At 39.0% G+C, this 16,270-nt stretch overlaps 1 protein-coding gene across 3 annotated transcripts in view; it reads left to right on the forward strand.

The window, feature by feature from the left end:
- ADAMTS6 (ADAM metallopeptidase with thrombospondin type 1 motif 6) overlaps positions 1-16,270 on the forward strand; it is a 353,046-nt gene that overhangs the window by 312,737 nt on the left and 24,039 nt on the right. For 2 of the 3 annotated variants that reach the window (XM_056824863.1, XM_056824862.1), the window contains one exon: positions 5,742-5,946. In XM_056824863.1, the coding sequence (XP_056680841.1) occupies positions 5,742-5,946 (205 nt within the window). Of the gene's footprint in view, positions 1-5,741; positions 5,947-16,270 lie in introns of those variants that run through there. The other variant, XR_008917943.1, reaches the window with a different exon arrangement.

A 16,270-nucleotide genomic window follows, 5' to 3' on the forward strand; every position in this document is an offset into this window, starting at 1 on the left:
ACTGGGTAGCAGAAGGCATCCTCCCTTCAGTTACTTCAGGTGTGAGCCTCACTCAAGAGAATGAGTCTGGCTGGTAAACTCATAGAACCCTTCGTTCTATATAGTCTTTGTTTTGATGACCTCTAGGGAACAGAAACCTACTGCCTCTTGAGGGACTCCATGATGACACTTTTAGACACCTCTGATTTGTTAAGAGAAACTAATGATGTTTCTTTGCAAACCTCTAGCTAGGAGTCCAAGTTAACACTTTGGAGTCAAGCAGTATAATGGATCCCTCTGTGGCTTCATTTCAAGTCTTCTCTTTATCCTGGTCACCTTCTTTTGGATGCTGCTCCAGTTTTTCAGTATCCTTTCTAAACAATGGCTTTAGAAAAAAATAGAGCAACCTTTGATATCAGCTGGCCAGAGTCAGACCTTCACCTCTCTTCTTCTAAACACTGTTAATGTAACTTCAGATCCCACTGGCTACTAGGGGGCTCAGTGGAGGGAATGCCAGGCTTGGGGTCAGGAAGGCTCATTTTCCTCAGTTCAAATCTGCTCTCAGACACTTCGTAGCTGTGTGACTCTGGGCAAGTCCTTTAACCTTGTGTGCCTCTGTTTCCTTATCTGTTAAATGAGCTGGAGAAGGAAATGGCAAATCATTCCAGTATCTCTACCAAGAAAACCCCAAATGAGATCCGGAAGAATTGGATACAACTGAAAAATGACTGAACAAGAACCTGTTGGCTCTTATAACTGTAATGGGACACTATTGACTCATGTTGAGCTTGCAGTCTAGTAAAACCCCCAAGACTTTCTTCATATAAACTCTTATTTAACCACATATCCCCAGTTCTCTATTTGTTCAACTCAGTTCTTTAACCCGAGGGTAAGATTTTATATTTATTCCTATTAAATTTCAGCTAATTAGATTCAGCCAGCCACTCTAGCCTGTTAAGAGCTTTTTGGATCCCAATTCTGTCATCCAGCATATTGAGTATCCCTGTCAGCTTTACGTCATCTGTGAATTTGACAAGCATACCGTCTATGCCTTCATTCAAGTCATTGATAAAGATCTTGAGTAAAACCAAACACCTTTCCCCAAGCCATTCCACTAGAGACTTCCTTCTAAGTTGACATCGATACATTAATCAACACTTTTGTCATTCAACTAACTCTTAGTCTACCTATCTGCACTGTCCAGCCCACATTTCTCCATCTTGTCTACAAGTCTAATATAACTTTGTCAAATGCCTATGCATATTTTATGTATATCATGTCTGTGGAATTTCCCTGAACTATCAATATGTATTGATAACCTTGATCAAAAAAAGTAAGATTAATTTGGCAGAATTTGTTCTCTAGGTGAACATATACTACCCCATGAGAAACTACCCTGTTTCCCTTTTTATATGATCATAAAAAAATCTTTTGTTGCTATGGATAGAGCACAGGATTTGGAGCCAGGAAGGCTGGAGTTCAAATTCTGGCTTAGACACTTGCTGGATATGTAACTGAGTAAATCATTTTTCTTTTTTAGGGCTTCAGTTTCTTCCTCTATAAAATGAGGCTATTGAATTTGGTGATCTTTGAGAACTCTTTCTCCAGTTCTAAATCTATGAAGTGTTTTATATTTTTTATTGGACTTAAAACCAATCTTACTAGCCTATAGTTTGGAAAAATCTACAGTCTTTTATTTAAAAGCAATAATAACAACAATACTACTTTTTGCCAGTCCCTAGTCCTTTGTTATCCCTTCTTATCCTCCACAATTTTTCTGATGATCACTGACAGCAATTCAGCAATCATATCCCCAAGTTATTTCAGTATTCTGGAATGTGGCTTATCCCAGGAACTTCATTTCTCTTTAGTGTTCAGCTCATGTATATTTCTTTCATGAGAAGAGATATCCTGATTTCTTCCGTTCCTATTGCCTCTTCCAAAACTTTTGCACGTCTTCTATATCTGTGAGTATGCATTCTCCCAGTAGAATATAGATTCTTCAAGAGAAGTGACTACCTCATTTTGGGGATTTATTTCCAGCACTTAACACAATGCCTGATCCATAGTAAACACTTAATAAATACTGATTAAGTCCCATCCCTCAAAAGACAGAAGAAAGACCCAATAACTGCCTTTGTCAGCTACTTTAATGGTTAATAATGCAAAGTCAATAAGCTAACAATTTAGCAAACTTAATCTAATTCAGTGCAGGTATGCCAGGTTAGCCAATGTTCCTAATCACAATGTTCTTGTGGCTGATAAAGGATGGGGGATATAGTTTAGACTATCTGCTAATTGATTGCCTTATTGATGCTTATTGAATAAGGATTGATTATATTCCTTATTTGATAGGGATTTGCGCTCAACATAATCAAAGAAGTCTTTTTCATTATTTTCAGTTCATTCTGGAGATATTCTTATATGAACATTTAATCCTTTTGTATTCATTCTTAGTTATTTTTCCTTGCTTCCAATCTTCTGTACATGTCTTTAAAAAACTGAATCAGTATGAGTTCCCTTTGCAGCCATATTTATGTCTTCAGAGATTAACTTCCTCTTTATTCTCTCATCAGAATCATTGTTGTTTTTGTTGTCAAATTTTTGTTTTTGAAAACATCTACCTATTGAACTGAATTCCACTAAAAATTTCAGGGCACAAAATATTATTTGCCTTTTCTAACGCTTTGAAAGATGCTATGGCCAGGTTTCCCTATTTTATCTATTGTGAACTCAGTCAAAGATATTGAGTTCAGTTACCCCCCAGGTTCCAGTCCTTTCTACTTGGGTAGGCTAGTTTTTTCCATATTGATTCCAAAAAGGTCCACTTGGCATTTCCTCCATCCTTTGAAAAATAAAATCATTATTAAGGCAAGTCAAGAATTTCTCAAGTGCCAACTTTTAGAAGAGAGAGCCCTAGCCTTCATGCCTGGTTTCCATTCTTATTTCCCAGACTCTTCATCTGTTGATTCTTTCTGATTAGTGATCTGCAATCCGCCACCCCCTACCCCCCACCCCCCAGGACAAAATCTTTTGCTTCTCCCTCCTTTGTTCCTAACTCAAATTCAACCACATATTTATTCCTTCTGTTTCTTGATTTTTCTCACAGACTAGATCTTTTTGATGCAAAATGCTAATCCATAGACCCTTTGGTAGGACTATTTAAATAAGATGTACCTACCACTGTAAATAGCAGCTACCATAGAAATGTACACTAGAAGAAGTGCTAAACTTGGACTCAGGAAGACCAGAGTTTGAGTCCAGTGTTGGACTTACCGAGCTGCATGACTGATCCTGAGCCTCTCAGCCTCAGTTTCTTTATTTGTAAAGCAGAGATATTAATGGCACCCACCTCACAGGGTTGTTGTGAGGAACAAATAAGATAACATGTGCTTTCAAAACTCTAAAGTGCTTTATACATGCTATTATTGTTACTGCTGTACTTTATTCCCACAATTTCTCAGTAATAGTGAATGTGGTCAAGTTTATTTCTTTGCATTAAGATTTCTACTTTCTTTGTTTATTACCTATGTGTACATTTGTGTATGGACAGACATCTAAAGGCATTAGTATTAACAAGGTTCTCTTTGCATAAGGTCTTTGGTGGAGTTTTAGACCTCTTCATGAGGAGTTAGTGTGAGGAAATTGTGATTAAGATGAGACTGAAAAGAAATACAAGCTCCGAGCCTGAGTGGGAAGGGGAACCTCTGGGCAGTCAATCAGAGGGTGGTCCGGGATGTGATACCCTTCCTCTTTCCCCTTCATCAACCTCAAGAGCATTGTGATTAATCAAGATTTTAACTCTGAAAACCTAGATTAACTGAAGCTTGCTAACCTGATCGTTTGCTAAACGCAACTGATTCGGTACATAGGAATTTCCTAGGATATATGTGGGTCAAACATAGAATCAGCCATCCTCACAAATGACTATGTAGATAGTGTTGGGCTTGTATTCAAGAAGACCTGAGATTGGATTTTGCCTCCAACACTGACTAACTGTGTGAACCTGGGCAACTCACTTAACCTCTGTCTGCATCTTTCCTCATCTTTAAAATGGAGATAGTAATAGCATCTCCCTGCCAGAGATATTGTGAGGAAAAAAAAAAACACCCTCATGTTTGTAAAGCACTTTGTAAACCTATAAGTGTTATGTAAATGTCATCTATCATTATTCATGAGATTTTATAGCATATATTGTGTGATAGCAAAAGAAGATGTATTATTTGCTCATTCCTCTGCCATTTTCTGTTGAAAGCCCTCACGATCAGATCTGTTTGTCTCCATGTTGGTATAGCCTTCTTGGCCCTCGTCAAATGTCCTTAGTCTCCTGCCAAGAGCCCATCATTCCTGTATCTCAAACTTAACTAGGTTTTCCTTTGGATGAAAAAGCAGCCCATTATGGCTTGCAGTAGTTAAAAAAAATTAAATAACCATTTAAGCCACTCAACACTTCAAGTCTATAGAAGAAAGAATGATTTTGTGAACAAGAAAAGTCAGTAGGCTAATGGATCGGGTCTTGAAGGGTTGAAAGAGTATAAAATCAGTGGTGAAAGCAGAAGAGAAACTGAGAGGGTGATTAATAAGTTTATTTTTATGCATTCCAAGTTGAAGGCTGTGGTGATACATCCAGGCTAAAATATTAGAGACAGACTCATAGCAAAACTAGACTGGACAAGGAGTGAAAAGTCAGAGGTGGCACTGACTAAGGGAGACAGAAAAACAGCAACACCTACTGAATCACCAGCACCAACTCTGTCTGCACCTGTGTTTAATTTAGAGGTCTTCTATTGAAGGAATGTCAAAGTTGGACCCTTCGTACAATATGCTATCTAATGAGATCATGGCTGGAGGTGGTATGACTAAATTTTCTATGACTGAGTAGACATTTCTGTTTTATCTCCCAATCTTAGTGATGAAATCACTGTTTTTCTTTATTCCTGGCAACTGAACCAGAGCTTTAGTATGGCTGGCATACAAGTTATCATCTTCAGTATACAAGCACATATTCCCTCCCCTAAATGACTTAATCCTCATTTGTGAAAAGCAAAAATTAAGGGAAGAAAGAAAATTTGAAAACATTGTTTAATCTCTTTTAGAGATTGATTCAGAGTAAGAGATCTCAAAAATGCTGTGTGATGGTTTTTGAAACATCAACAAATGAAATTCTTCCTTAATGAAAATACTGATTTTAAAGTGTTTAGATTTTGAACTGACCAGTGTTTTTGTTTGAAAAATGGTGAATGCTATTTTGTAATATTTTACTAGAGAATGAAGCAATTCCAAGTAATAATAATAGTAAAGTCTATTGTGAATCAATATATTAAGTATAGCCTCTATTTTTGACTATGAAGAATTTGTCAGATCCTCATGGATTTAATGCTGAAATGGAATATTAGAAAACTCCAGGAGTTTTCCATGCAAAGACATCACAATACCTCAGAGTTATTTCCCAAGTAGTAGAGAGAGATTTGGGCTGCTGTCCATCCCTCCACATTCCCTTACTGGCCCTTAAATATTGGGTGATGAGCCATAGGTGACCATTGTCCCCAGAGCTAAGGGATGGTTGTGGAATTTCATGGTAATCCCTTAGTGTGAGTGTATGCCCAGCAATTATTTCAACCACCCCGGATACCTTACTCTTTCCAGATAGATATGCTTGAAAGTGGATTTGGTCTCTTTTATGAAATTGCTTGCAATTCAGCTGAAAATTGCCGCTGCACTTAGGAAATACTTCTCTGTGTTTCTCCTACTTGGTGCTACAGGTGGTTTATTGGGGATTGGTTGGAGTGCAGCAAGACCTGTGATGGTGGAATGCGCACGAGGACAGTGCTCTGTATCAGGAAGATTGGACCTTCTGAGGAGGAGACACTGGACTACAGTAGCTGTTTAACCCATCGACCCATTGAAAAAGAACCCTGCAACAACCAGTCTTGTCCCCCTCAGTGGGTTGCTTTGGACTGGTCAGAAGTAAGGAAATCTGAGGCTCTCTTCTTTTTTTTCTTCAAGATGTCTTTACTGTCAATAGCAAAGTATTTCATATTTGGACATCTGAGCACGTGAGGTTCCTAGTGCTTGCCAAATAAGGATATCTGCACACCAGTGAATTTGAGTCATGTTATTTTCTATTATTGTTTGCTGGGTAATGAGAGTTTCCCAGGTCATGAAAGTTAATGAATCCTTAGCCCTCAAGCTGATGAAGAGAGAGCTTGAAGCAGGGTTAGATGAAGAAATGCTGAGGAATTCTAAGTTCTGAACATGTCCTATTCTCCTTCAAGTGCTCTCCCCTAGGCAAAGAGGAAGAATTGTTACAATGATGTTTTTGCCTACACATACGCCACCAAGAAGGCTTATAAAAAGCAGGGACATTAGAAGAACTCTTCAGAATGAAGTAGGAGATAAAACTGATGCTAGACCTTCCACCATTTCTCCTGGTACAGACACCCACCTACTATCCCTATATTCCTTAGGGTAGTTGTATTCCCAAAGTACTGATCACTAAAGAGCAAACTTGGTGAAAACATTCCAGGTTTCATAGTATAGCTTAGATGTTTAGCAAGACAAATCTCATGTTCACTCTGTTTTCTATGATTGACTTCCAGTGGCTTAATGTGACCCTCACCTTGGGTGCCTCTGATGACCAAGACCTCACCAGAAAATCAGATTTGTCAAAAACCAAACCAAACATTGTTCTTTCAGAAATCTTGTGGGTGACTTGGGAGGTACCTCTCTTTCCTCTGAATCAATACTCCTTGACTGGCCTTGTTTTCTGGGAGCCATGGTGGTAAAGGAAGAGCTGTGTTTTAGATGAGACATAAAAGAGGAGATTCTGACCAGTTGTGGTTACCCACAGAAGCTTTGGCAGGACTTTGAGTTTTCTCCCTAGTTTCCTGGCTATACTCCAATTTCAATAATTACATTCTGACTACTTAACATTTCTCTTACAGTTTAAATCAAATATGGGGATTTTCTTTGTTTTCTGCTCTAAACTGTGGTAGAGAACAGCATGGATCCCACCGTGATAAGTAGAAAAACTCCTGGTTGAATTTGAAAGAGTAGGCATGATTTCACAGGGTTGCCCACCTTTTGTGAGTTTTCTTAACAGCTCAGTTTCTTGGGCTTTATGGAATGCTTTCAATATCCATTGTTAATGATCTTAGTGGGAGAGCCCAAAGTTAAGTAAAATGATCTTAGAATCTCAAGTCAAATCAGCAAGAATTTGCCAAGTTCAGCAGTTAGTATAGTGAAGAATACTGCAAAAGTAGAAGCATAATTCCTGTACATCATTTGCCACACTACCTTACACATGGTGAGTCCTTGATAATTGTTTATGGGACTGGACTGAATTGAATTAAATTGGGCCTGTGCTCTCAGATAGTTTTTTAATTTCATTAGGGGAACACTACTATTCAAGAAACAATTGAGAGCAGGATTGTTGTATCATCACGTACCCACTTTTCTGATTTTGAGGTATATGGTCCAAATGCTAAGCATTCACCAAAGGAAAAACAGTGAAGGCTGGAGTCATATATGAAATCTTTTGGTGGACATGGGATTTGACAAATTTGGAAGAAGTATTGAATTTGCATTAGTAGAGAGGGAGAATGGCAAGAGGCACACTGAGCAAAGGGAGAAGGAATAATGGCATGTTGCAGGTGGTGCTTAGGGGTCACAGGTATATGGTGGTAAATGTTTAATTACCAAATCTCCAGGGGGAAAAATGGACAGAGCAATTTTAAGTTTAATTTGTATTATTGTCATTTTCTCCATTATCTTAAGCCTAGACATCAACAAGAACAAACCAAGCCCTGATCTGTAATATTTTCCCATTTCTGAGTTGTTAATACTCATATTGAAATTTTAACTGTTGTCTCCAACTAACTAACAATGGTGGCCTGCAGTAAACCCTTGTGGTTGACAATAAAAAGATGAGTTTAACTGAAGTAGTGGGATTCTGTTAGGAATAGAGGAAGAAAAGGTAGGAGAAATAAGGTCAAGTGAGGTGATAGAGAGCCTTTAATGAAAAGGTAAATGGTACATAAGTCCTACACTCTATTGGCACCATAGAAACAGAAAAACAAAAAGATAAATGTTACCAAAGGACTGGGAGAACACCCTGACTACTCATGAAAATAAAATGCCCAAATCTTCCTGCACAGAGTAATGTCTGTGCACCTCTTGTCTGCTGACACTTTTCTCTCACTTTACTTTTTGGTTAATATAATGCTGAGGGAGGGAGGGAAAAAGGAGGGAAGGAGAGAGAGAGAGACAGAGAGAGAGACAGAGACAGAGACAGAGACAGACAGACAGACAGACAGAGACAGAGACAGAGAGGCAGAGTGCCCAGGCAAATGTTAGTTACTGATGTATATCTATTTCAACTATCATGCTAGATTCTTCTTCCTCATCATAATAACTATATTTGGTCTGGTCATGTGATTTCATTGGTATTTACCAGTGAGGAAAGTGCTTCTAACAAAACAGGTTGTCACCTTCTTGTCATCTTTGAAGGGTTTCTGGGGACATTGAGAGGTTAATTAGATTTGTTAACAGTCACACAGTCAGTATGAGTCAGAGACAGAACTTGGATTCAGGTCTTTCTGTTTCTAAAGCCAGGTCTCTATTCACTATACTACACTCAGTGTTAATAATAGCTTACATTTTTGTAACATTTGTACATGTATTGTCTTATCTGATACTACAGGGCTGTAAGAGAAGTAGTGTAATTTTTATTATCTAGTTTAAAGATGAAGAAACTGAGGCTCAATCTTTTTTAACCCCCCCACTGGAAATGCTATAGGAGCCACAGAAGTTGTTTTGACCCATTTTCTTTTGGTTTCTCTTTATTAATATTTTTGTTTTCATAGACTCTGAAATTACTACCCCTAGATGCCTTTAGTTTCTGGCTTTCTTGAGGAGGAACTGTTGAATCATGACTTGTTGGAGCTACTAGTATGCCCAAACTAATGAATTTTGGTTCATACTTCTAATGTCTTTTTGGGGTAGTAGGGTCAAAGTATGGGAGATATAGTTAGATAGACAGATAGATAGATGGATGGATGGATCGATGGATGGATGGATCGATGAATGGACTGATGAATGGATAGACATTTTTTAAACCCTTGCCACCCATCTTAGAATCAATGCTGTTTATTGTTTCCAAGACAGAAGAACAGTAAGGGTTAGGCAATGGGGGTTAAATGACTTGTCCAGGGTCACACCTAGGATGTGTTTGGGAACAGATTTGAACTTCCATCTCTAGACCTGGCTCATAATCCATCAAATCACCTACCTGCCCCCAGGAGATAGATGATTAATTCTGATCCTGCACTTCATTAATAACTACCTAGCTTATAATAATAGCATAGATCTAGAGCAAGAAGATACTTGAAAGGACATGTAATTCAACCTGAAAATTGTACAGATAAAGGAAACTGAGGTCTGGAGAGGTCAAGTAACTTGCCCAAAGTCACAGAGTAGTATCAGTTAGGATTTGAATCCAGGTCCTCTAATTCCAGAGACCAAACTCTTTCCGTTATATCACACTGCCTCTTCTTTTCCATTCTGAGGCTGGAACTTAAGCATGTATTACTACCTCATGAGGAGCACTGAAGCTACTGTTGTCTCATCATCAGGGAATACTCCAGGAAATTCACTTTAGGGGAAAGATGAAAGAATGATGTTATTGCCTCAGGAATTCCCCACACCAGGTTATCTTCAATTTGTTCAAGTGGGAAAAAGATGATCTTCCTCTCTTACCACTGTCCTTCTCTATTTTCCCAAAGAAAAACACACAGCTCTTCTTATTTATTACCTTCCTGGGCAGCCCACATCTTTCCTGAGGAGTGAGGGGTGGGAGAGGGCAATCCACCAAAGCAAAATAAATAGGTTTAAGTGAAATAAAAGTCTGGGCAGCAATGGAAAGAAGAATGGAAACAAGAACCTTGTTCTTCCCAGAGGAAAGAGACTCCTCCCACTATTGAAAAGGGGCCCCAGTAGCACAGTAGTTAGCAGCATTGGTCTCTCTTAGTGAACCTTCTGCAAATATTTCACATGAATTTTCTCCTGACACGCCTGTGCAAACTTCCTTCCTTTTTCTGCACCCTCCAATGCTCCCTCCCCTTGCTGTCTGATCTCTGCTAATCACAAGGGTGAGGTTCAGCTGGTGAAAACATGTTGTAGCCGTGGAATTTACTCTTTGACCCCTTCCTTTTCTTCCCCAACTGCTGCGATATAAAATTTCCATTGTTGCAAAGCCAGGAACCGTTTTCTTCATCAATGAAACCCACCCTGTGCTTATGGTAAAAACATGCCAAATTACCCAGGTGGAAAATGGCTACTTTGGCAGCCCTTTGTGAAGCTAATTAAGCCCCAGAATGGCTCTTCATTGCTAGGATCTCCCATGCCACATTGGGCTTTCATTGACTTTCCATCCTTCTCACCCTTTTGTGAAGAGGAGCTCTTAAAGATATACAGGAAAACATAAAAGTGACTGAGTATTGCAGGTGGTCTTCACTAGCCCTAACTTTTTCTTTTGATAGATCAAGATAGTTGCTTTTGACATCCACAGTTGATACACTGAAAGAAACTAAATTCTTATAGTATCTGGCAGAGATCAGGATAATCTACTCTACGAAATACCTGGTATTCCCAGATAAGACACGTGAGAAAGATGCACCTCTTTCCAGCACTCCATCAACCTATCTCTCTGAAATTCCCATCATTAACAATGTTTCTTCAAGTTAAATCATTGTCTCTAGAAGAATATATGTTAAAAGACAAGTCTGCACCGTGGGGTAGAGTGACACGTTCCCCTGTCATTCCATATTTGAGCTAGGTCTTGGTTTCCTAGCAGAAAACTGGGAGTTTGGAGAGTGGCAAACAGAACAGCTATCTTCAACGCGCAAAAACATAAAATACCTTCTTTTAAATTTTGTTTTTATTGCCATGCAAAACACACTTCCATGTTGGTCATTGTTGTAAGAGCAAAGTCACACAGAACCAGAACTCCAAAATAAAACCAAAGATACACTGATGTGAAAGTTCTTTCTCTGGAGGGGGAGAGCCTTCCCCATCTGAAGTCCTTCAGAATTGACCCAGATCTTTGCACTGCTGAGAATAGTTAATATTTCACAGATAATCATTGCACTTTGTTGCCGTTACTGTGTACAATGTTCTCCCAGTTCTGCCTGATTTCCTGTAGCTCTTTCCAGCTTTTTATGAATTCATCTTGTGTATCTTTTCTGATAGCATAATTGTATTCCATCACCATCATATGCCATATTTTGTTCAGCCATTTTCCCCATTAATCCCCATAATTTCCAATTCTTTGCCACTACAAAAAGTATTGCTATAAATATTTTTGTACAAGTAAGATAATGCAGAGTAAACCTAGAAGTGTGTGCATACATTTTTTATTGTCTCTTAAACATTCACCAATACCCCCTGTATTGCTCTATAAACCTCACTTGAGCTCAGCAGAAGGACAATAGAAGACCAATATGGAAGTGTGTTTTGCATGACAAAAAATAAAATTAAATAAAAAGCATGATAGAAGGCTAAGGGAACAGAGCTGTCATTAGACTGAAGGTCCGGTAACTGTAGGCTAATTACAATAATAGTAACAATAATCAAAACTAATATCTATATGATTCTTTCAAGTTTGCAAAATGCTTTAAATCTATTGTCTCATTTAAGCCTTCCTGCACTGCTGTTTCTATGGATCCTGTCTCTGATGCAGATTACAATCCCTCTAAAACCCCTTTATGTGGTTTTTGAGAACTGCTGTGACTAAAAAATTCCACTCTCTAGAAGCAAACTTGGTGATGAGTCCTTCTGAATTTAGCCAGGCTGATCCTCATATAATTTTTTACTTTTTGAAAATTTTATTTAATTAGTCAATTTAGAACATTATTCCTTGGTTATAGGAATCACATGATTTCCCTCCCTCCTGTCCTCCCACCCCTTCCTGTAGCTGACGCGCAATTTCATTGGGTATTACATGTGTCCTTGATCAGAACCCATTTCCATGTTGTTGATGTTGGCGCTAGGATAGATCCTCATATAATCTTTTGCCCTTGGTGTGGTACCTTTCTAGGCTTACACTTCCTGGACTACTCTTTGAAAACAGTGGGTCAGCTTGGTTTGGGAGCAGAGATCCAGAGGGTTCTTTTGACTTGCCAAGAGCAATTTCTGCAGCTTACTTCCAGATACATGCATATATAAATAAGAGAAATAAAGGAAGGGGGTAGCTAGATGGCTCAATGGATGGAGAGCCAGCCCTGGAGACAGGAAGTCCCAGATTCAAATTTGACTTTAAATACTTTCTCTCTGTGTGAACCTGAGCAAGTCACTTAACCCCCAGTTGCCTAATCGTTACCACTCTTCTGCCTTAGAACTAATACTTAGTACTGATCATAAGACAGAAGATAAGGATTTATTTAAAAAAGGAATATTGAGATAAAATAAATATATGAAAAAGAAAGAGGGAAGGGGGAGAAAGAGGATAAAGAAGTAAGCCAAAGACAATTCTCAAACTTTCTTTTCTGACCCAAGAATGCATAAAGAACTTGCTTGAAGGGGCAACTACATGACTCAGTGGATTGCAAATTAGGTTTAGGGATGGGAGGTCCTGGGTTCAAATCTAGCCTCAGACACTTCCCAGCTGTCAGACCCTGGGCAAGTCACTTAATCCCCATTGCCTAGCTCTTACCACTCTTCTGCCTTGGAACCAATACACAGTATTGATTCCAAGACTGAAGGTAAGGAAGTGCTTAAAAAAAAAAAAAGATGGAATGGGGGGGAGAAGGAAGAGAAGGAGGTGGTGTTGAGATGCTATTTATCAGAATTCCTAGGCAAATATTTCTTCTTTTCTTTTCTATTCTCCATTAGTCATAGAGAACTGTAATGAATAAGTCTGAAATTCTGGAAAGTTGGAAAGTTGGAAATTCTGGTAATAGGAAACTTGGCTCCCTATTTTTATTTGTACATTATGTTGTCTCTCATTTGCTTTGGAAGCCTGATGGTGTCTTCACTGGTCAGTGATTCAGAAGTACAGGTGATTCTTCCTTTTAATTTTGTGGCCACAGGGTAGAATGTTGTTTGGCTCCCTTGGTGAGGTTTTAGCCTTGCTGTCCTGAAATTCTTCCTTACCTCAAGGAAGCAATTTTAGCATGAGCTAAACAGTCCTTTTATTCCTCCCTAGCAGCTGTTCCATAACCTTCTCTTCTCTCTTCAAGACTCCTACACATTTTTCTCCCCACACCCTTTCCACTGAAGACCTTTTTTTTTCAAATTTTACTGAAAAAAAATTGAAGTTATTCACTTTAAGCTCCCTCTTAGTTTCCAACATTGCCCCTTGATATCACCACCCATTCTTCCCTCCTTTCCCTCCTTTGCTCAAGTCTTTGATAATAAGGTGTCCCTTCTCCCGGCCAAGACCACGAGCCCTTGATCCCATCCTCTTTTCCAACAGATTGCCCACTCAGTCATCTCTCACCTCTGTCTAATCTTCAATCTCTTCTTATCCACTAGTTCTTTCCCTATTACCTTCAATTGCTCAAGTCTCCATCCAAAAAAATAAGCCATCACTAAGACCAACTATCCCCCTTAAACAATTATCCCTTATTTCTCCTCCCTTCTCAACCAAGCTCTTAGAAAAAGCTGTTACACACTGAATTGTATGTTTGTTCACATAATGATGCAATAAAACTTGATGAGAAGCTGCCTCCAAAAATGTTTGAAAATAAACCTTTGTGAAACCATAAAAAAGAACAGAAAGAGAAAATTCTGTTATATAGGTTGGCTTCCCTTATTCTCTGTCTCACTCTCAACTCTTGGAATCTTGTCTTCTGTCTTCATCACTCAAGTGAACTAATTTCTCCCAAATTACCAATAATCTCTTCATAACTATATCTGATGACCATTTCTCACTCTTCTTCCTCCTTGACCTCTCTGCTGCATGTGACATTGGTGATCATCATCTCCTTCTTAATTCTCATTCCTTTCTGGATTTTTATGATGTTTCCTTTCCAGGGTCTTTTTCCTTCCTCTCTGAACACTCCTTAGTCTCATCCCTAGTATACCCACTAACCATGGATGATACTCATCCCCTCTGGTTTAATCCCCGATTTTTTCTGTCTCTACATACTTTCTCACTGAATTCAACTTCTCCATTGGGTTTACTTATTATCTCTCTCCATATGACATAGATCTTCATAGCCAATCCCATTCTGAGCTCCAGTCCTACATGATAGTTTGAACTAGTTTGAACTAGATGTCCCAGAGACAATAGGTCCAAAACAGGGCCTCTTTCTCCTCAGACTTACTTCTGCCAAACTTCTCTGTTTTTATCAAGAGCACCACTATTTTTCCAGTTTCCCAAGTTTGTACCCTTGGCCTTATTCTCTCTCTCTAACTTTCCCTCTTCAAACACATTGAATAAGTTGCCAAATCTTGCTATTTCTTCCTCTACAGTTTTCTTCATATCCAGTCCAATCCAACAGAAAATCTCTGTTCACCACCACTATCTTAGGGTTAGTCCTCCCTCCATGACCCTTTGCCTAGTCTATTGCAATGTCTTCCTAATTTATCTTCCTGGGTCAAATTCTCCCAGTCTAATCCATCCTCCACACAGCTGCCAAAGGGATTTTCCTTAAGCTGAAGCCTGATCATGTCATTCCTTTACTCATTAAACTGAAAAGATGAAAGTATCTGGTACAGGAGCCTGGTTTTGAAGCCTAGAAAGTTGGGAACAGATCTGGGAAGGGCATGAAATCAGGCCAGCCTGGGCTTCTTCACAAAATGGAAAACTCAGGAGGAATTCACCAATGGGAGAAGAAGGGTGGGATATTCCAGGGTGAGCAGGCTGCAGGGAAGATAGGCTGTCCCTGGATGAGGAGGCTCCAGATGCTGAGTGAAGTTCTATGATGACACAACTTTAGAGTTATGGTTTTGGAATCCAACAAGTGAGAAACCGAATTGGGTGGGGAAAAGCACCAAATCTGAGATTCCTGTGAAATGCCATCCCAGTGTAAGATCAAGACCGTATATAGTTTTGAAATATTCTTCAATTCTTCTTGTGTATTTCTTTTTTCACCCTTATTGTCTTTGGTATCTTTTTTTCCCCCTTTTTCTCAGTTCAATTCAATAGTTTTTATCATATAATATTTATTCAACATTCTCTAGAATCAGGTAGTTTCTCTGCTATTACTAACATTATGGAGGGAATCACAATAATAAAAGGAGGGTTAGAGGGGGCAGCTGGGTAGCTCAGTGGATTGAGAGTGAGGCCTAGAGACCATGGCCTCAGACACTTCCCAGATGTGTGGCCCTGGGCAAGTCACTTGACCCCCATTGCCTAGCCCTTACCACTCTTCTGCCTTGGAGCCAATACACAGTATTAACTCCAAGATGGAAGGTAAGGGTTTAAAAATAAATAAATAAACAAATAAACAAACAAACGAATGAATGAATGAATAAATAAATAAACAAACAAACAAACAAACAAATAAATAAATAAATAAATGAAAGGAGGGTTAGGGAATAAGACAGAAGAGTGCTGTGGAAATTTCTCACATCAGTATCCATAATGTAGGGACTGAGAGAGAAAATGGAGACTGGAGGATGGAAATGAACTTAATAATAAGAGATTATTCCTACACTATTCATTTGAAAAGGGAAAGGAGAAAACAAGGCACAAGATAATCCAACTAAGTTGTAAGGATCAGACCTATTCTTTCCCTTTTTGTGGATTTCATTGATATAGGGAACTCCTGGGTAGAGAGTTGCCTAGAGCAATAAGAGGTTAAGTGACTTGCCCAGAGTCACACAACTAATGTCTCTCAGGTCAGTCTTGAACTCCATTTTTCTATCCATTAAATCATTCTATTTCTTCCTATTTACCTTTTGTTTTTCCAAAAGTAGTGCCCTTTCTTCAGATCTTATTTCAAAGCATAGTGTGCATCACTGCTTTGATTATTATTTTTGGAATATTCATTCCCTGACATTCTGTCTTGGGCCATTATGGGAGTTCTGCATTGCATATTCTGCAGTGGGACCCTTTCCCTTGAGTCTATTTCCTCCCACAGTAAGAAGGAACTCACTCAGTGCTACTTATTGCATAGAGAAAAGATAGAATCTTTCCTCTTTCCCCAGTACAATGTTACACTGACCATCAGGGCTCCTTTCCTGCCCCAGCATCCTAATTCAAAGGTAGTATGTGTGAATTGTGCTCATGTTCTCTGGGGACACTCTGAACTCGACATGCCAAACTTATCACAGCCAGTGGGAAACA

The sequence above is a fragment of the Monodelphis domestica genome, chromosome 3, assembly GCF_027887165.1.
Source record: "Monodelphis domestica isolate mMonDom1 chromosome 3, mMonDom1.pri, whole genome shotgun sequence".
In the NCBI taxonomy this organism is placed as follows: Eukaryota; Metazoa; Chordata; class Mammalia; order Didelphimorphia; family Didelphidae; genus Monodelphis; species Monodelphis domestica.